This window comes from Tetrao urogallus (assembly GCF_951394365.1).
Source record: "Tetrao urogallus genome assembly, chromosome: 1".
Taxonomy (NCBI): domain Eukaryota; kingdom Metazoa; phylum Chordata; class Aves; order Galliformes; family Phasianidae; genus Tetrao; species Tetrao urogallus.
In genome coordinates, this window is record NC_136813.1 from 106,012,181 (window position 1) to 106,033,391 (window position 21,211).

Consider the following 21,211-nt stretch of genomic DNA (forward strand, 5'->3'; position numbering starts at 1 on the left):
TCTTTGAGTAATGCAAGTCAGAATTGATCAGAGAAATTAAAAACTACACAAAAACTTTTTTTGCATGACGGTAGGTTGGTTTTTTTCCCTTAAAAAAAAAAAGTTAAGATAAACATTGTTTTCTAGAAAATGCTCTCAGTGATATGAGTACAACCACATTTAACTGGAGGGTGTCATTTTACATAGTAGGGCAACATAAAAGAAACTTTAAGGCTAACAAAGCTGTACAGTGCACAAAACATCAGATCGATACCAAGTGTGCTGAAGTGGTTTTGATGGAATAATAGTCAACCATAAAACAACAGTTTACACACTAAAGTTAAATAATGTTAGTGACTTAAGATAAACAGGGAATATATATATGTAAGTAAACTTGACTAAAAAAAAGTATTTAGGTCAACAGGATTTCTAGGCACTTCTATTTATCTTCTCAAAGTTTAAACCAGCTCTAAGTTAAGCAACACCAGTGTAATTGCTGATTTTATGACATTTCTTTCTACAAAAATAAAGAGTTCCATGTGCTCCTTATGACACCGTGCATAACAACTATCACTTCATTAAAAAAAAAATACTGACAAACAATACCTCCTGGAATAGCTGATCTTCTAATGGTGACATATAAAGACAGGTGAAAAGAGCTTGATGGAAATACAGATCTTTACTGATATCTGGATGATTTATGCAAGATTTGATAAGAGCCATTGCCTCAGGGATGCGTTCACAGGCAATAAGGTATCTGGCACGCAGTTCAAAGAACAGTGGATTTTCAGAGCTTAAATATTTGTTAACTGTACAGAAAAGAAAGATTAAAGGTCATTAGAACATAAAGTCCAAACACCAAACATACTTAAATTCATTTCTCTTTTGAACAGTGCAATGTCAATAAATAATATAAAGAAAAAACTCTGTTAAAGATGATATCAAATATTTAAGTAAATGCCATCATAAAGAATCTATCCTTTTACTTGGAAGCAGAAATCATTATTTTTATTACAATTGTATTTGTTTTGACTATAACAGATCATCTGAAATTGCTAACACTGATTAGTAGAACACATACAATTCAGCAGCAGATACAAACATTTTCAAGAAAAAAAATCTTTCCTTTCTCAGCACTGGAATTGGCTTCTTGTCTGAAATATAGGATCTACATCACTTTCAACATTAACTATAAGTATTTAAGACAACTTGGGATACTCATTACCCATTAAAATGTAGGAGCTTAGAGTATGGAAAAAATTATCTACAATTCACACGCTTTAAACCTTTGGTTTCGCTTAGAGAAGTAGAATATAAACCCTTCCTTTCTCTAAATATCCTGCTTTTTAAAAAAATTAAATTTGAAATACATGTATTATGTTTTAATTAACACCTAAATGCTGATACTTTTAAACAGCCTTGATCTCTAGAAATTGCTTCTTCATACTTAGAAGCTTACACTGAAGCTAGAATATCGACAGAGTCAACTGAAACAAACATTTAATTAAACTGGAAAATAAAGAAATACAATCATAGAATCACAAGGTTGGAAATGATCTACAAGATCATCTAGTCCAACCGTCTCCTCATCACCGTTGCCACCACAAGCACTAAACCACATCACGCAGCACATCATCCAGACGCCTCTTGAACACTGCCAGGGACGGCGACTCCACCACCTCCCTGGGCAGCCATTCCAGTGCCTGACCACTCTCTGAGAGAAAAAGGTCTTCCTTATTGTCTAATAAGACAATAGCTTTTAGTTTCCTATTTTAAAAGATCATACAGATTCTAGCATTAAAAGTTAAAATGCCACTCAAGCATACAGAAGTTATGTTTTTATTCTGAGAATTGTTTGCATCTTCCCAAGCAAAGGCACTCTGAGATGTCAACTGTGTGCTATTCTAAATATCTTGGAAATTATGGCCTAATCTTGCATTCTCAGTAGCCCACTTATCAAAGAGAAAGAGTCAGAAAAGTCAATTTTTAGCACATAGCCTGTACTACCACAGTATTTCATAACTATATATAAAAAAAAGTAACTTAAGGCTAAAAGTACACATGGGAAGTTTATACCTTAAAAAGAACCTGCATCAGGAAAGTTATAAGCAAACTAAATGGACAAAGGGACAAGAGATTTTAAAAAAAATATATAAATGATTACTGAAAACCACTATCTGAACTGCCAAGAGAAGATATTTCCCAAAATAAAATATTACCTGTGCAACAAGCTTTCATTTACACTGAATTATTTTTTAAAGGATCCTTGGTTTGAAAAACACACTTTTATGCTCAGAAGCAGGATTTCTCTGCCATTTGCATTTTATGAAAGTTAATGCCACTACATGCAAGTGAACATTTAAGGTACGCAATCCGACATGATGCAAGGTTTTAGATCAGATTTCTTAATAGATATTCTCTAAGCTCTACCATAATAGACCTTATTCCCACTACCCATTAGCACTTTGGGGTACAAACATTATAAAGATGAAGGTGGAAAGAAAAGCCACTGTCTAACAGTGGTTATATAACTGCAGAGAACAGTGATCATCCCTGTTCTGCAGGGAACAGAATAATCCTTAAGGCCATGTAAATGCATCTTTTTTTTGGACTTCATATACTTCAGATAAACAAATCCAATTATCAGTTTCATATACAAACATTATCCCACAGATTATTGAATATTCACATCAAAATATCTTAATCCAGAAATGTTTAGGTCATATTATCTGGTAATTTTAAGAAAATGTTGCACGCATAACTGGCTCTAACATCCTTTTCCTTCAAATAAGACAGCAGACTACAACACTGCTTATTACATCACTCTCACTTTCTATGAGATAAATCCTTAGCTCAGTATGCTCCTCCACTTTGTAAGTGAGAATTCCACTTCTGACATGAATTCCCAGTGAATAAGGTCTCCTGTACACTAACACTGCTTTTAAACAGACTGAGCTCCACTAAACAACTGACAGGGCTCTGCTCCCTCCCTGTTATGGAATGCCCTCCTTCTCCAAGAGGACATTTACAATGCCTCTAACTCTGCAAAGCAGAAAACAACTGTTAACTATATTAGCATTTAGGCATGCCTGCAGTACATTAAAAACAGCTTGAAGACAATATCATCTATTCTTGTCCAGGCAGCATGTGCAGCACTTTGCTTTAGAGCAACAGATGCCAGCCGTCAGCTTAGAAAATAATTAACTGCTTTCATCTGAACGTTCCTCTGTCTACAGTATTCTCTTTCAGAAGTTCACATTAGGTTCTCTTATTCTCTCATCCATCAGAAGTTTATTGCTCCCAAGGTTCAAGAAAATTACAACTCAAATCAAACCCTGCTATTTTTATTTAAATCAAAAGATTGCTTTCCTTTGCAGCCATTTCAGTATGTAGTACAACACCTTCAACACCTCCAAGTACACTACAGTGCATGTAAGGGCAGGCATGGAAAGGTCTGTCTCGACCTAACCTTGTGTGTGCAACTAACGAGGCCAGGACAAGATTATGTAGTTTACACAGTACGTGTTTATTCATCCATCTGACTTTCACAAGTGATGGTTGATGATTCAACCTTTTCATCTCCTGGCAGCTTTCTTCATTTAAAACAGTGATCCTCGAGGGAATTATATGGCCAAATATGAAAATATACATCAAATACTGCCAGCCTACAAAGCAGCAGAGAGTACTTGCTTTGTGTAAGTATTCACGAGAATCAGATTTTAGAGAAAGTGAGACCAAAAAAAAAAGAAGCTTTTCAAAGATAATATCTAAAATAAAGTGTTTGTGATAACAGATGAGAAGGAGATATCAGAAGATACAAGGAGAAAGAATACCTCAGCAGAGGGTAAGGAGATGTAGCCTGCAACAAAAGGAAATAAAATGATCATCTAATGATGATAGGCAGTCTCATTCTTATTCTGCCAGGCAAAGCTAAGGAAAAATCCTTGAACTGTTACTCATCATACATAGGTGCCATACTGATCGAGGAAATCGGTAAGAAAAAGGATTAAAATAATTCTTTGCTAGAATATTTGAATATTGAACAAAATATTTCAAATTGCTATCAAGTCTTACATGCTTTCATTCTTCCCTGAGATGTTCTATGTATGTATGTTAATCTTTTAGGATTACAAACTTTTCTTCCATTTGACACCTACCTTCAGATTTTAACCACCAAAGCTTCTAATCAGTCATGAGACACAGAATAAAATAAGTGCTTATTTTACAAGAGAGAGAACAACAATCAAGTTTGTCAGATTAATTTGGCATCAAACCATTTTTTTGTAGTTAAGACAACAGCTCAAACTGTCTTGACTTTACAGTTCTCTTCTTACCTCTATGGAACATACATGTTTTTTATAAACAAGGCAATTCATCTGAATCATTCATTGCACCACAGTAACAAGAGAAGAACTGCATCTTCCATCGCTATCAAATGAAAACAACTTTCAAGAGCTCCTCCTGTTAGCAAAAACATTATCTAAGAGGCTAGTAAAGACTTTCACTGTAGACAGAATATATGCCATTTTTACCTTTATGGCTACAAAAAAACCACAACAATTCTTTTTTCTAAACCCAACGCTGTTGCATATGCTACCACAAACAGAAAACAGCTACAAGATGTAGTCACAAGTTCCACTCTTAATAGAGCCAATAAAACCTCCAAGTATTTACAACTTGAAAGAAAAATTAAATGAGTTAGGGTACCATGAAACAAACTTACACATCAGGACCTCCCCTGATCATGACGCTTCAGAAACCTAAATGAAGTCAAGTTTGTCTTAACGCGCTTTCAAGGTTAGAACACAACTGGACTTTGTAAATACATTTTATAAGTGACTGCTCACTAATCTCCTGTATCTGATGAATTTGATCTCTACACTATTAAACTAGACTGAAACTATTACCACAGAAATTTAGTTTCCTTTCAAAAAATAAAAAGACTGATAGATTTTACTACCGAAAAAAAATTGTGCGCAATACCAGCAGGCAACATCTAACCTAATACCAAACAGGCATAACTTAACAATTTTTTCTTTGTGCTAAAAAATATGTGGTAAATTGAGTACCTAACTCCTGTGATACAGGCTTTGCTTTAAGAATGGCTTGTAATATCGGGTCCTCCCAAGGTCCACCATCTCGAATTATTCGAGTCACTAATTCCAGGTTTATATTTCTGTATTTATTTAGAAGGTTCTGACATTCCTACAAGTAAAAAGAAAACACAGTTGTAAAAATGAAAAGCATTGTCTAAAAATACAGTTAGGCCACCTAAAAAGATACAAAGCTAGAAAACCCAACCACGTTCCAATACTTCCTCGGACAAAGTCTACAAAGTCTTATATTGATGAGGTCTACACAAAGACCAAAAGCAACAACTTACATTCTGTAAGACTGTGGAAGCCAGAATATTTTCTGATGTCACTAAGCAAGAGTCTCCCATTTGTTTAAAAATGAAAACTGCTTTTGTTGAATTAAGAGATATCAGCATGCTGTGGGAAAAATCTTCACCTGATGCTAGTCTGCACAGATTTAGACACACTGACACTGCACCTGTGACACAGGGACGGAGCATAAACTCTAAGGCTTTAAGAGAAAAATTGAATTAAGATATATGAAACATCAGTCCTCAAGCACCCATTTTTATCCAGATTTCTGTGTTAAAAAAAAAAAAAAATCATGCTTGCCAAAAATAACATGGTCTGGTTTAACAATCCTTGATTTTCATATATAACAAGATTTCCTCCTATTGTTACTTACTGGTGAAAGTGTCAACATAATTAGAATTGTACTGTTCATTAACAATAACACGAAAAAAGTATGTAATTTTGAAATCAAAGCAAAAAGGTGTCTTTTTTTGTCAAAGAGCTAAGATGACTATAATTATGCAACTGAAGAATAGCTTCTATAAACTATACAATTATCTTCTCCACATTCTTTTTCCTGTAAATTCTTTTAGTTTCAGTTCTTCACTGCTTTTTTTAATATTCAGATGAATATGTATGACTGCATAAGAAGGGTTAAGTAATCAAAACAGTGGCTTTCATGACTCGTTTGATTATACAAAGGCTGCTCCAAAAGTAATGTCTCCTTCTTTATTACGTTGGCCTACAACGTCAGTGGTGGATCATTGGTGGTATGGCAATGGAGGTTGAACCCTCCCAACAATATTCCTTTACACTTTGTTGCTGTGCGACAGATGGCAGCAGAGGACCAGTCCAACAAACTGCACAGTGGATGAAGCAAAGGTGTGTCACTGAATTCCTCCATGCAGGAAAAAAATGGCACCCACTAGCATTCATTGACACTTCTTGAACATTCATGGAGACGGAACAGTGGATGTCATCACGGTGAAGTGATGGATGGTGCATTTCAGCAGTGGTGATAGCAACGTCAAGTCACATCCCAGATGATCACACAGATTTTTTTTAATTTAAAACAGAAGTGCAGCATGCAGGCTCCTGTTCATCCGTGACAAAAACGCATAGCTAAGGTGGTGCCAAATTTAGAAGATAGCATTTTGTAGCTGTGAATTTGCTCTGTCAACTAGTGCTATTGTGCTCTCTGCAGCTGTTACAATTTCCACAGAAATAAACAGGAGGCATTACTTTCAGAGCAACCTATGTACAACATTCAAAAATTCTTAAAGATCTATTTAAATACATTCATTGCTTAAAATTCAAATTAAATCAGGAAAACGTCCAACAAATAAATTTATATATATCACACTGCTAAATTCTTTCTTGTTCATAGACTGTTTTTGAAAACCCCTTATGACTGCACTACCAAAATGCATTATTACTCTCATGCAAGAAGCTCTGTCCACTCATGGGGCTGCTAAGTCACTTCTTGACCCCATTCTTCCTCTAATTCTAATCAAGGATAATTTATAATTGCTGCTGTTTTGATAACTTAGCTAAGTAGAGCTGGCATTAATTTGTAGCAGCAATGAAAAGAGGTATTAGCATAAAATTTACAAGAGGATAGTTATTTCTCAAACTACAATTTCCTGATCAGTGTTAACAAAAGAAGCAACCCTGTCTTCCACCCTTTCAATCCACATCATTAAATTTATTTTCTCATGATTAGCACAAGTGCTTTCTTTCCCATGCACTGAAGTCAACTCTCAAAGCCCATACAGGGCCCAGAGAAAAACACCTTATTGGGCAGGAAAAAAAAAAAAAAAAGTGGGGGAGGAGAGGGGAGGTGGAAATTGGGAGGAGTAAATTTTAAATCCAGGAACATTTCTCTTAAACAGCTGTAAGTAGCCATACAAAAAAATTGCCCCAGCATAGTTGAGAATATAACCATTTTATACAGTGCCACACACTCTAACCTGAGAAGTTCACTGAAATACAGCTTCAATTTCAAACTTGCTGTTTAAAACTGCTGAGGGAACCTTGAGGTTTCATGTCACGGACTGGCATGAAACACTGGATGACATTAAGGTGTACTTTGACACAAACAAGTTCCCTTCAACGCAAGAAAAGCATAGAACGTGTCTTCAAACAAAAGACAGGCATTAAAAAGAAAGACATTCTACCTAGTCCAGAAAGGTTCAAATAGCAATATGATAACAAATTAAGAATAAGTGACTTTTCCTTCAAATATCTTTTTAATTAATTTGCTTTCAAAAGTCTTCCCCCCCCTCTTCAAACTATGGCATTTTTCCTTCAGGTCATATATTCATAAAAAACCCACCAAACCAAAAAACTGTCTTAACAGGTACTAAAATGGTATTAAAAGTTTATGTAAAGTAGGCAACACTACCTGGATTGAACCTAAAATATCTTTCAAAGGATCTTCATAGAACTCATCTTTTCCAAAGAACAGCAGCAATTCAAAAAAACTCCTAAAAAACAGAAGTAGCGACAAGTCAAGCAAACTAAAAATGTTCATTCAAGAACCTAGTGTAAGTTTACTATTTTCCATAGCACTACAACAAAACAGAATTTTCCTAAGTTTAGGGTTCTTGTCAGCACTAAAGAGTCACTGTAAAAATGTTTGGCTAATACCTACACTTTCTAGACACTATCTATGTTTCAATAACTCCACAATGTCTGATACCCTGCACTGGATTTTAGCTGTTAAGATTCCACATCCCAAACACATTCTGCATCAAGCATCAGGTCACAAATATAATACATCAACAGCTTAAGATAAGCTATTTCACAAACACAAATCAACAGTAGAACAGAAAAACACTTAAAAAGTTGAAGTTTTTCTTCACTACTGCATTCAGTCTTTGGTTGCAATATCTCTTTAAACAAAGAGGAAGATATTCACAAACTGTTGGACAAGGAACTATTTTGCATGACTATTAAATTCACTGCAATTATTCCTAAATTTTGGTGACTATTACTACTTCAATACATTTGAAAGTGTACCCTCAACACTTTTCATTTTTAATATGGCAGATCCAAAAGAAGTTAAAGAACAGATTTAAAGCAAAGTTTCCCTTCATATTCAGAAATGCTGTGGATCAAAGAATCTTGATATTAACACAAAAAGAGCTTTCTAAAAATTTCAAAAGACTCCAAAGGGAACTTTTATGAGAATAATGGAAAAGTGTCACAAAATTAGGCAGCCTTTAGATTATACTGCAGCAAAGTCTATCACTGGCTAGGAAAAAAGATGTCAAAAACAGACCTAGAAAAAGTGAAAAACAAATTCATTAAGTGCAGAGATGGGACATATCTCCAAAGCCTTTGAATCTCAGCTGAGATATGGAATGGGACAAAAAAAAAAAAAAAAAAAAAAAAAAAAAATCAATACCCAAATAAGTACTTTATTTAGAAACACAGTATCTCATTTCACATTGATAACATTTTTGCTGCATACTGACTCTTAGGAAAGGTCAAACTTGAGTCATGTCATGATCAGGACAGTAGACCAACTGGAACTTAAATAATATTTGGTTATGACAAAACTACTTACAGCAAATGACATAGGCATCAGATTTAATTTGTTTTAATTATTTTAACTATTTTAAAGAGAATTAGACTTGATTAAAAAAACCACCATAGGAAACTAATAATAAAAAAGTGCAATCTACAGTTTTATTCCGTATCAACACATCTGCATCACAGTCATAGAATCATATAATGGCTTGAATCGAAAGGGACCTCAAAGATAATTTAGTTCCAACCTCCACCCCATAGGCAGGGCTGCCCGCCATCAGCTCAGTCTGCCCAGGGCCACATCCAACCTGGACCTGAATGCCTTCAGGGATGAGGCACCACAGCTCCTCTGGTGCTCTTGAGCTCCTTGGTTCTCTGAGCTCACCAAGCTCACAGAAAAGAATTTCATCTAATACTTGATCTAAACCTACCCTCTTTTACCTCAAAACTATTAGCCCTTTTCCTAAGGAGACACTCCTTGATGAAGAGGCCCTCCGTCTTTCCCATAGGTCCTGGAAGGCCACTATGATGTCTGCTTGGAGATCTGTATTCTCCTCCTCTTCACAGGAGAGGTGCATCATCTTCATGGCCTCCTCTGAACCTAAAGTAACAAGTCTAAATTCTTCCTGACCAGCTTCAATCAAGCATGTCTGGGGAGGATCGCTGCAAGTCTTCTACACGTGGATTGCAGACTAACTGCTTACCTAAATACAAGGAGATGCTGGCAAGGTCTTCTTTTCTCTGCTGCCTCTGGTACTTCAGCAGCATGGTGAGGATGGTAGAGTGGTGGGGTAGTTAACAAGCAATTCCCAGTGAGTGACTGTGGCTTTTGGGAGAAGACGCTGTCCTCTCACAAGCTAGCCCCTGAACTAGCTTGGGATCTGGTGATTGCTGTTGGTGCAGCAAAGGCAACCAGTAGGGCCACGTAAGTTTCCCTAAGCTATGGGCACAATTTTCAGACACTGCCACATCCAACTTTATCCTCTGCACAACTCTCTGTTGGATAAAAGCAACCCAACTGCTGATCGGGAGTACAGGTGATGCTTTTCTCTATCCCTTCAGTGGCAGGGAGGATTACTGAGAGGACTAGGAAAACCCACCAGATAAATACATGGCTGAGAGGCTGGTGTCACAGTAGGAATTTTGTTTTTTCAATGATTGATTTACTTGGCACCCAGCCCAATGTCTGCTAGTGGTGTTCATCTAGATCACAGGGGGGAAAGAACCCCGTCCCAGGAGCTGTCGGGACTCACTGACAAGGGCTTTAAACTAGGTTTGAAGGGGAAAGGGACTGATAGCAAGCTTGCCCACAACAAGGTGCAGATTACCATAGCTAAGTTAGAGGGACAAGGTGTTAGCCCGAGCCCTCAACCCACTGCATTTTACAATGCATGTACTAGGCAGCAAGCTAGTGGGGTTCATCACCAGGGCTTTAAACTAGATGTGGGGGGGGGGGGGGGGGGGAAGGGAATGTACTGCTGAGGAACAGAGAAGAATCAGGGAAGAACACTGTTGGTTTAGGAAACAGCAAGGGAAAACCTCAGATTTTTCCCAGAGGTTTTTGGCAGGGCTGTTCTAAGAAGATAATAAGTCCGAAAACCCAGCTGAAGTGCCTCTGCACCAAAGCAAGAGGAAAGGGAAACCATGTTGCAATTGAAAAACTATGATCTTATTGCTACTATCATGAAAATACAACAGGATGACTCATAACAGGAATACTATGATTGAGGGCTGTGAGATTTTTAGAATGGAAAGGTGAGGTAGAAGAGGTGGGGGAGTTGCTCTCTATGTTAAGAAGTGGATAGACTATGAAGAGCTGCCCCTGAGAAAAAGTCATCAACAGGTTGAGAACTTGGGGGTTAAACTTAGAGACTGGACCAATAAAGGGCATCTGATACTTGGGATCTACTAAAGCAGCTTAACTGAGGGGAGCCTGTCGATGAGGCCTCAGCTGCAAGAGGTGTTACGCTCACAGGCTCTCATCCTGGTGAGGGATTTCAACCACTCAAATATCTGCTGGGAAAACAATGCCGTAAGCTGCAAGCAGTCCAGGAGACTCCTGAAGAACCAGAAAATTGTTAATGACCAAGTATTAGATAAACCCACAAAAGGTGAAGTGCTGCTGGGCCTGGTGCTCACCAACGCAGAAGAGATCATAAAAGATGTTAGGACTGGAGGACTGGAGGCAGCCTGGGCTGCAGCAACCACATCCTGGTTGAGTTTGTGATCTTGAGGAATGTGGGCCTGACAAAGAGTATAGTCAGGATCCTAAACTTCAGGAGAGCATACTTCAGGCTCTTTAAGGAACTGCTGGATGAGATACCCTGAGAAACCATCCTAAGGGACAGAGGAACAGAACAGACCTGGCAGCACTTGAAGGATACCTTTTTGATTGCACAAGAGTTCTCCATCCACCAGAATAAGAAATCAGGCAGACAAGGAAGGAAACCAGCATGGTTAAGCAAGGACCTGTTAGTCACACTGAGAGGGAAAAAAAAAAAAAAGTATAAGTGGGAGCAGGGATGGAATGGGGAAAGCCAAGGTGCAGATGGAACTGAATTTGGCAAGGGATGTGACAAACAAAGAGGGATTCTTCAGATACATTGTGCAGAAGGGACAGGCAAAGGAGAGCATATACCCTTCTGATAAACAAAAAGGGGGAGCTAGCCTCCTCAAACACAGAGAAGAATAAAAAAACATAAGTTCCTTACCTCAGCCTTCACAGCCAGTCAGGCTTCTTATGCCTCACATGCCCCTGAACTTCTAAGCAGGGACTGGGGAAGCAAAATCCATCCTGGACTTATTCCATTCTTAGACCAAGATCACCTCATGAGGCTAAACGTGTAGAAGTCTGTAGGACCAGATGACACTCATCCCAAGGTTCTGAAGGAACTAGCTGATGTAGTTGTCAAGCAGCTCTACCATATTTGAAAAATCGTGACTGCCAGGCAAAGTCCCTGGTGACTGGAAAAAGGGAAATATCAAGAAAGGAAGATCTGGAGAACTACATGCCAGCAAGCCTTACATCTGTGCCTGGGAAGATCATAGAGCAGATCCTACTGGAAAGGATGTTAAAGCGTATTTGAGACGTGGAGGTGATATGTGCCAGCCAGCACAGCTTCATCAAGGGCAGACTATGCCTGACCAATCTGGTGGCCTTCTATGATGGAGTGACAGCATTGGTGGACAAAAGACGGGCAACTGATGTTATCTACCTGGACATGTGCAAGCCTTTGACATGGTCCTGCACCACATCCTTATCTCAAAATTGGAGATATAGATTAGAAGGCTGGAATTTTAGGCATAGACAATTGGTTGGATAGTCCTAGCCAGAGGGTTGTTGTCAACAGCTCTATGTCCAGGTGGTAGCTGATGACAAGTAGAATCCCCCAGGGGTTTGTTTTGGGAAAAGTACTCTTCAATAACTTAATCCCACTGTCTTTCTCACTGATAAAGCGTAACGTCAGCAAGCTTGCTGATGACACCAAGCTGAGTCATGCAGTTGACACAACAGAAGGGAGGGATATCATCCAGAGGGATTTGGACATGCTCAAAAAGTGGGCAAATGAAAATCTAATGAGGTTTAACAAGTTCAAGTGCAAGCTGTCCCACACTGGTCAAAGCAATCCCAGATAAGATAAGAGACTGAAAGAAGAACTCATTGACAGCAGCCTTGTAGAGAAAGACTTGGGGATCCTGATTAATAAAAAGCTGGACAATGAGCCAGCAGTGCACGAGCAAGTGCGCTCTTGCAGCCCAGAAGGCCATAAGTATCCTGGGCTGCATCAAAAGAGGAGTGGCCAGCAGGGAGAGAATGGTGATTTTTACCCCTTATCTGCCCCAACTGAGGCCCAACCTGGAGCACCGCATCCTAGGGCTCCAGAACAAGAAGGATGTAGGCTTGCTGGAATAGGTCCAGAGGAGGCCACAAAGATGATCAAAGGTTTGGAGCATCTCCCCTATGAAGAAAGGTTAAGGGAGTTGGGCTTGTTTAGCTTGGAGCAGACAAGGATCCAGGGAGACCTCATTGTGGCCTTCCAGTACTTGAAGGCAGCTTACAAGCAGGAAGGGGATCAACTTTTTATACAGTCCGATAGTATTTAGATTACATGTTACTAAGAAATTTTTTACTCAGTAGTAAGGCACTGGAACATGTTGGTCAGAGAGTTTGTGGATGCTTCATCTCTGGAGGCAGTTAACACCAGGTTGGTTGGAATACTGGGCAGTCTGATCTTGTAGCTGGCAAGCATGTTCACGGCAGGGGGATTGGAACTAGACAATCTTTAAAGTCCCCTCCATCTTAAGCAATTCCACAATTTGTAAAAGGAACAAGGCTAGCGTTAGGACCAGAATCTTATCAGAAGTTCATATATGCCTGACCAAGGAAAGAAATGAACAAACGCTGCAACATTCACCTCTCTAGATACTTACATAAGCAGCAGATGGATACTACTACTTATGTAATTAGTAACTCTCAGTAAATGCCTTTTTTCAGATCACTTAAGTCTCTTTGGAGTAGTGAAGCCACACAGCATACACAGTATCCCTTCAGAGAAGAGATCCATAGCTCCACATCACAGTGGGAAAACTCTCTCCTCATACATGGTTCCTGCTTGCCAATCTGATTTGGTGCACCCCCTCCACTTGTCACTTCTTTACAACTTCAAGTGCCCCAGTTTAATTCTTGATCCTTATGTGGAATTTATTCCACCCCTTAGCAGTTGCTGTCTTGCTTCGGAGCTTTTCTGGTCCTTCCTTCTGCACCACCTTTTGAGATGGGAATGGGCAGGTACACCAAAACAGCATGGAACATTAAAGATGTTGTGATGTACTGTGATTCTGAGCAGTTAGTTCTCTGCTTTGTTCCATCTTACTAGCCTCCTAACACTTTGCATTGTTGAGCACTGTGATGCACACTGAAGTGACATTTTCATTAAAACATTCAGCATAACACAGTCTCACTCCATGGCTGTACCTGTCAGTTTGAAGCCCACCACACTGAACATTTTCATTGTTTTGCTGTGTGGTTTTTGGTTTGTTTTTTGTTTTTTTTTTTTGCTTCTCTTCATTTTCCCCAAGTACCACCGCACCCTTGTCTAAGATGAATTTCATCATTCCCTATCATAAATCCTTTATACAGTTACTTACATTTTGTCCTTTATGATACTGGGGAAAAGGTAGTACCATAATCAAATGTGGATGTCTCGCTGATTGAAATAGCTTACAATCATATCAGTAGCAAGACTGTTGGACACTTGGTTGAAAAGAGTCCTCCAAACCTAACCTAAAGTTAGTCACATTCCTCTGCTTCTATTGAAGCTCTGCTGATACGATGGAATAAAAAACAAGAGACCAGTAAATGAGCAAAGGGAGCCTGGCTGTAATGCAGCAAGATAAGCAGTGTGGCAGAGCATAGAGCAAGGGTGCTTTTTCTGTCTCTTCTCTCTGTCTCTTTACAAACCACACATAAGGTCATTATTCTAAAGTTGAAAGAAACGTAAGTAAATCCAGCTCCAAAAATCAAGACAGATTATCAGGAATAGCCACCATCCAAATACAACAAGTATCTGAGTTTCTCATTCCCAATTCCCTCCAAACTCACTCTGCTATCTGAAAGTATTTAGAAGCACAATTTGATCTTTGTGAAATGAGTTTTTCCTAAAAACTAATGAAAAAGAGAGGTCACCATCTTTTGATTCACCTGCTAAGTCATTTTCTGAGCATTCCAGTTTTAGAAATCATAATATTTTTATTCCATAACTAATCTACCGTCAAATAGTTCCCCCAAAAAAACTCAGTCGCAAGTAGTTTCACAACACTTGAAGAGAGCAAATATTCTGACAAGCACAAAGAATAAAGCTTTAAGTTTTACTTTACTAATAGGTCAAGAACAGTAGACAGTTCCACCACACCAAGTAAACTGATAAAGGCTACAAAAACATTTGCCTCTGAAGACTAGACAAAGCACGAGCGAGATGTTCCCAAATAAATTTTTGAACTGAAACACAGAGCTATATTTGAAAATGTTGCTCAACAAGAAAGCTGGACAGATAAATCTGATCCAAGCAAACTGAACCAGCAGACAGAGCTAACTCTCAGATTTTTATCTCCATCTGCTGATAAGAAAAATCAAGTATATACAATCTCAGCTAAGTACAAGAAAGTCACTTAAAGTATCAAGGCTTTTTTTGTTGTAGTTTTTTTTTTTTTTTTTTTAATCTTCTGTCCAGCACAGCAGTTTTTGAGATCTGAAGAATTCCATTTTTTTTTCTTTCTTTCTACTTATCATTACCCTCACACTTTCAGTCTTCACGTGGGAAAAATCAGCACTGCACACAGAAAACCACACAGCAAGATATTCTAGCACTCTGCAGTTCTCTGTCAAATTGAACATACACATAACAGGACAAAAATCATAGCAAATCATTCCTATAGGTATTTTCAGAACTTGAACATAAAAATCCATTTTAAAATTCATTACTTTCTTAAACAGTATAAGAAATTTGTCTTAAATACTTAGCTTATTACATCAACCTTAAAAGCACTGAGGATCTCTGAAACCCCATTGGCTATTATCAAAGTACAGCACTAACAGTCTACATTGTAAGGGAAATAGTAAGAAAAATATGATGTACTTACAAAGCTAGGCTACTCAATACGTATTGTACGTGCTCACATTCAGCTGGGAATGATACACAGGCAGATGTGAAACAACAGAGAGCTGTCTGAAGCACCTGAAGCTGAGGCAGAGGAACCTGCCATCTTCCAGCATAGTCTTCAACAACCTAATGACAAAAACATTGAAAGCCATATTACAAACCAAAAACATCCTCTTTAATCATGAAGCTATACATAGTTTGTACTGTACCTGCTTCATCTCCCCTCCTTCCTCAGAAGTAGGGTTAATAACAAAAAAAAAAAAAAAAAAAAAAAAAAAAAAAAAACCACAAAAAAACCTCAATCCACTAAAATAGAATCCTGACCACCTTCGGTTATCAACTAAAGTAGTAGTAACTTCATTATATACATTATAACACTGAGAATACTTAACGGATCATTTACAGAGAGTAAGGCCAAGAAAAACATCCATCTTATATAGTAACATAGTAGTTACAGTATTGCTACTATGTTACCACTGTACTACATAGAAGGCGCATTGAAACATAAGCTTTTATTTTGTAAGTGAATACGAGTTACGGAATCTGTAGCAATTCAGACAGCCTACTCTAAACAAACAAAGAGGAAAACGACCACCCTGTGTACTTCCAGCCTTCCCGTTAGCAGAGAAGGGCAGAGATACTCTCTCTTACATAACCAAATAAATAAATTTGGCCCTTTTTATGTGCATGACAGAGCTTGCAGCTAACTATACCCTCATCTACGGTTATGAAACTACACTATTTAGAATGGAAAAAGATGATGAAAATAGGTGCTTTAAGGAAGACATGTATCCAAGCATTTGCTGGTCACGCAATTGACCTTACTTGTGTTATTAAATGCAGGAATCCCCTGTATTTCTGACATTACCTATTCCCACATCAGGTGGCTTAACAAAGACAACACCACTTGAAATTTCTACAGCATTATCAACACATTATATTCCACCCAATCTGCTTTCATACAGTCTCTGTATAAAAGATAGCATTTAGTTCAACACAGCATTAAAACACAGATTGGTAAAGCCTGAAGACCAGACATTGTGCTGCTGCCCTATAGAAAGCAGGAGCTAGAGGGCTTTGGGTCTTCTCTACTCCTTAAGCAATAGATAAGACATGCAACACTGAGCAGACAGAAAAAGCATATTTCTTCCACGCTTTGGCACATTGCTCATCTCACTGCATTACAGCCAGGCTCCCTTTGCTCATCTACCGGTCTCTCCTTTTTCCCATCACAACAGCACAGCTTCAGTAGAAGCAGAAGGATGTGGACTAGCTTTAGGTTAAGGTACAGCATACCTTCTCTAGCTGAGGGAACTTAACTGCAATCTCCTACATTTGCAGGAAGTGAGAAACTGGTGGGGAACCACAGCGCTATCAATTAGAGACAAAAGGCTGAAGCACTCCTTAGTACACACAAGAAACAAGCAACAGACTCCAAAAAAGCTGTGAAGTGCCAGCCCTCATTACACACCTGGGCAGCTTAACTCAAGAGCCAGTCCGGCTAATAAAGCACAGTTTAAAACAACAAAAAAAAAAAAATCAGATGTAACATTCTGCAGGTTTTCTTTTAGACTTGAAGTCTGTGACCCTCTCTCAGACCTGCCCATCTCCCATTCAGCTAAATAAAAGATTTCAAAGTCAAGATGATTAGCATGAGATTTTAGCACCAAAGCTACACACCTAATTTAATTTAAGGCTCTACAATATGAACAGGCCAGCAACCCATTTCTAACAGTCTGGTTATACCTGCTCCCAAACAAAGTAGCTATTGACAATGGGAACAACGTTATTTCTTGTTATTTTAATTTTCACTAACAACAGTGGAGATTGATTTATATTTTTGAAATGGTATTCTGCCTTTCTACCAAAACCATTTTAATAATTCCTACTTCAGAATCAGTTTAATGCAGCAAATATCTAGGTCAATTGGAAGAGAATTAACTGACTCGTGGATAAACACTCTCCCTGTTACAAGGAATAATAAGCACTTCAGAAAACTGAACTGACATCACCTATTGTGATCTCTCTGAAATACTTCTAAGCAGGTCCCTTGCATGAGAAATAACAAATCCTTATAAAAATCAAAGCAGACCAAGAAAACAGACTGTTCTGGTTTTAGCCTCTATGAAGTAAAAGAAAATAATAATAAAAGTTTCAATTCCCACCAGAGTGTTCTACAGCACTGTAATCTGACAGCCATAGTACTGATATGTTTGTAAATTATTTCAATCTCAGTGAGACAGCCACATTTGATACTTTTTCCCCAGTACGGTAAAGGACAAACTGTAAATAATCATAGAAAGAATTTATGACAGGGAGAGACGAAATTCAGCTTAGACAAGGGAGCAGTGGTTCTTGGGTGTAGCAATTGGATCAGTACAATGGGAAAGATGTTACAACAGAGACATGATGACAGAAGGATCAGCATGATAGAAAGGTTGAGAAGATTGCTCACCTGTATCAGAAGATACTAGGTTTGCAGGGGAAAGCATCACCAAGGAGAGATCTCCAGAAAGAGACCCTTCCCTCTGGCAGCCAGCCCTTAAATGGGGTCTAAGAGAGGTGCAGCCAGGTTCCACACCTTCTGGTCACACAGCTGAATTGCTTTCACCTGTGCTCCTAGGGCTGACCCAGACCTTTCCCCAGATGATCAATCTGCAGTTCAGGCTGTGACTCAACAGTGCCCATACATTGGGGAAAAATGTAAACAAGCCAAAAAAAAAAAAAAAAAAATCAAAGCAGAGAGCTAACTGCTCAGAATCACAACATCTTTAACGTTCCATGCTGTTTTGGTGTACCTGCCCATTCCCATCTCAAAAGGTGGTGCAGAAGGAAGGACCAGAAAAGCTCCGAAGCAAGACAGCAACTGCTAAGGGGTGGAATAAATTCCACATAAGGATCAAGAATTAAACTGGGGCACTTGCAATTGTAAAGAAGTGACAAGTGGAGGGGGAGCACCAAATCAGATTGGCAAGCAGGAACCATGTATGAGGAGAGAGTTTTCCCACTGTGATGTGGAGCTATGGATCTCTTCTCTGAAGGGATACTGTGTGTGCTGTGTGGCTTCACTACTCCAAAGAGACTTAAGTGATCTGAAAAAAGGCATCTATTGAGAGTTCAGTTCCAAAAGAGTGTTATTAAAGCACAAGTAACATTAGATTTAGTGTTCTATCAGAACATCAGGAAAGAAACAATTAAAACTTTTTTATTCTATTCAGTTGATGGCCCGTATGTTGTTACATATCCCACATAACATCAGGATAAATGCATCCTTATAAAACCAGATTCAATAACTCAGAGTAGAAAAGATTTTAAGATTTCAAGGCTACATAAGTCACTACTTAAAATATCACAGAAAATCATTTCAAAGCAGTATCTAAAAAATGGATGTAAGCAATGGCTTTAGAGCAATTCAAATGAATATTACATAAGGAATAACCAAACATAACCACACTCGTGGCAAAAGAAAAAAACATCACCAAGCAACAGCATGACACATCCTGTAAGACAAGTTTCTGCCAAAGTTCTATCTTTAAAGCTAAATGCTTTCCCCCACTCCCAGCTACTGAAATTTCATGTATCTGGCTGAGTTTGCTTTGAGTATGAACAAGACTTAAGGCAGAGCTCCATATACTCTTTGGTCAACTAAATGTAACGAGCCAGTTTCCAGATGTATTCAGAGTCTACTACTTGCGCTACAGTGAAAAACTATTAATCCTACCAAAGTAAATTTGACTACTGGCACTGCAGTTAACGTACCTGTTAAAGATATTACTTGATGGTTGAAATGTTTTTATTGGAAAGATGTAACATTTATTCATATCTTTCAGTGAGTCTTCCCTAGAGAGAAAACCAACTGATTTATAGAAATAGTTTTATTATATGTGGGACGGACGACTGACTACATGTAAACTCAACACAGGAATACCTAAGTTCAGGTTACAAGTGACATTAGCAAAATACAACCTAAGATGACTCTCAAATAAAGCACAAATATTTAATTCGGTCATCTGAAGAACTGCAACCAAAACAGATGTGTTTTATTATGATGATGATGATACTTATATAATGCTCTGCCCTTTTTATTATTTGAAAAGACCTGAATAGCAAGCAGCCTACAATCTACCAGACACACTAATCTACAGAAGTATCTTTCCAACATTCTTCTTTTTAAGTGTACAAAGGTGCAATTTAAAAGTTACAAGGATCTTGACAGACTTTTCCATGCAAAACTCAGAAGCTTATTTTTCATACAAAAGCTAAACTTTGAGACAAGGTGTTAAAAGCTGAAAAACTACCAATATAAATAAGCTTGCAGTGAAGTCATACAAATTTCCAGAGAAGTGAAAAGAGAAAAACACAACCACGACCTTGAATAGTATGCAAATACAAAGAAATAAAAGCAAGAGAACACCACTAAAATCCCAGAAATCTAATCTTCTCCCAAAGGCTGACAGAAGGGGTAAATATGTACAGCGAGGATGTGATCTCTCAAGATAAAGCAGACACAAACGTTAAAGAGAACAGAATAGATGAATAGATGAACAAATGAATAGAGAACCGAGTATGCGAATAAAACCTCATGTTAATAGCAAGACCAGAGCACCCACTGACTCCTTCAGTCCATAAATACAATCTGCAAACAAAGAATCTGCTGATCAACTACTATCGTGAATTCTCCCTAAAAGTTGACAGAAAGCAGCCAGGTATCCTACAGGTACCACGGTGGCTTATCAAGTTTCCCATCAAGTGTCAAAGGAAAAAGTGTCACTACCAAACCCTTGGTACCATTCTCTGCAGGCGGGAACTGAAAGCTTGCAATTGCCATTAAGCTTTGCAGGAAACGGTGCTTATCGCTGTTAATTTGTAAGGACTTCTTTTCAAGCCTGAATCTCCCTTGAATATCAAGCAGCACAAAGCTAAACGCCGGTAACTGGCAGCAAATTGAATCTGCTTCTTTTCATTAGCCAAGTGGAGAAAGGTCCAGCAAAAAACAACAACAACAAACAAACAAAAAACCCACACAGGAACAAGCTAATTTGCAAATGTAAATAGCTTAAATGTCTAGGTATTCCTTGAGTTACACGTAAAGTCATCTATTACAAACTGCGTTACTTTCCCTTTAAAAGTTTCTATTTAATTGGTAATTTCACATTAAAAAAGAAAAAAAAAAAAACACATACACCTATAAATGCCAATCAAATAAAGCAAATGAGACTGTCAAAGGTGCTCTCAAAGCCTTCAACAAGTATCAAGCGTTTTCATTCAATAAACTACAAATATACATATCTATTATGACACCAGAAGTATTTGCAAGAGAAAAAGTTGGTTCAAAATTATAAATTATTCCTTTCAAGAGAGGAAAAAAAGCTTCAAACAGCACTCATGTGACCAAGATTTTTGTAGCTCCTCTTTAAAGAAATGTAAGAATACCAAACACATAGCCCAGTAGTGACAAAACTAGTAAAATACTAGTTTGGCATGACCTAAAGTTGCTCTGTTTTGTACAGAATATAAAAGTAACTGAACAAACATTGACTTGAAGATTTAAGTGAAAATCAAAGGCAAGTAGTTTCAAATTTGTGCACATCACAAAAAGAGTGAGAACGCATCAATCCCCAAATGAGAAGAACTATCAAAGATGTGTATATTTTTCTACCTTCATTTATACAA

The 21,211-nt window shown here is 38.1% G+C and overlaps 1 protein-coding gene across 1 annotated transcript in view; it reads right to left on the minus strand.

Moving 5' to 3' along the window:
• Positions 1 to 21,211, minus strand: part of ZNF654 (zinc finger protein 654) — a gene marked incomplete at its 3' end in the record, with an annotated part of 38,603 nt that overhangs the window by 13,391 nt on the left and 4,001 nt on the right. Inside the window, exons 2-5 of the mRNA XM_079549655.1 lie at positions 15,519 to 15,664; positions 7,750 to 7,831; positions 5,049 to 5,184; positions 586 to 788 (exon numbers count right to left, since the gene is read on the minus strand). Coding sequence (XP_079405781.1) covers positions 586 to 788; positions 5,049 to 5,184; positions 7,750 to 7,831; positions 15,519 to 15,664 — 567 coding nt within the window. The remainder of the gene's footprint in view (positions 1 to 585; positions 789 to 5,048; positions 5,185 to 7,749; positions 7,832 to 15,518; positions 15,665 to 21,211) is intronic.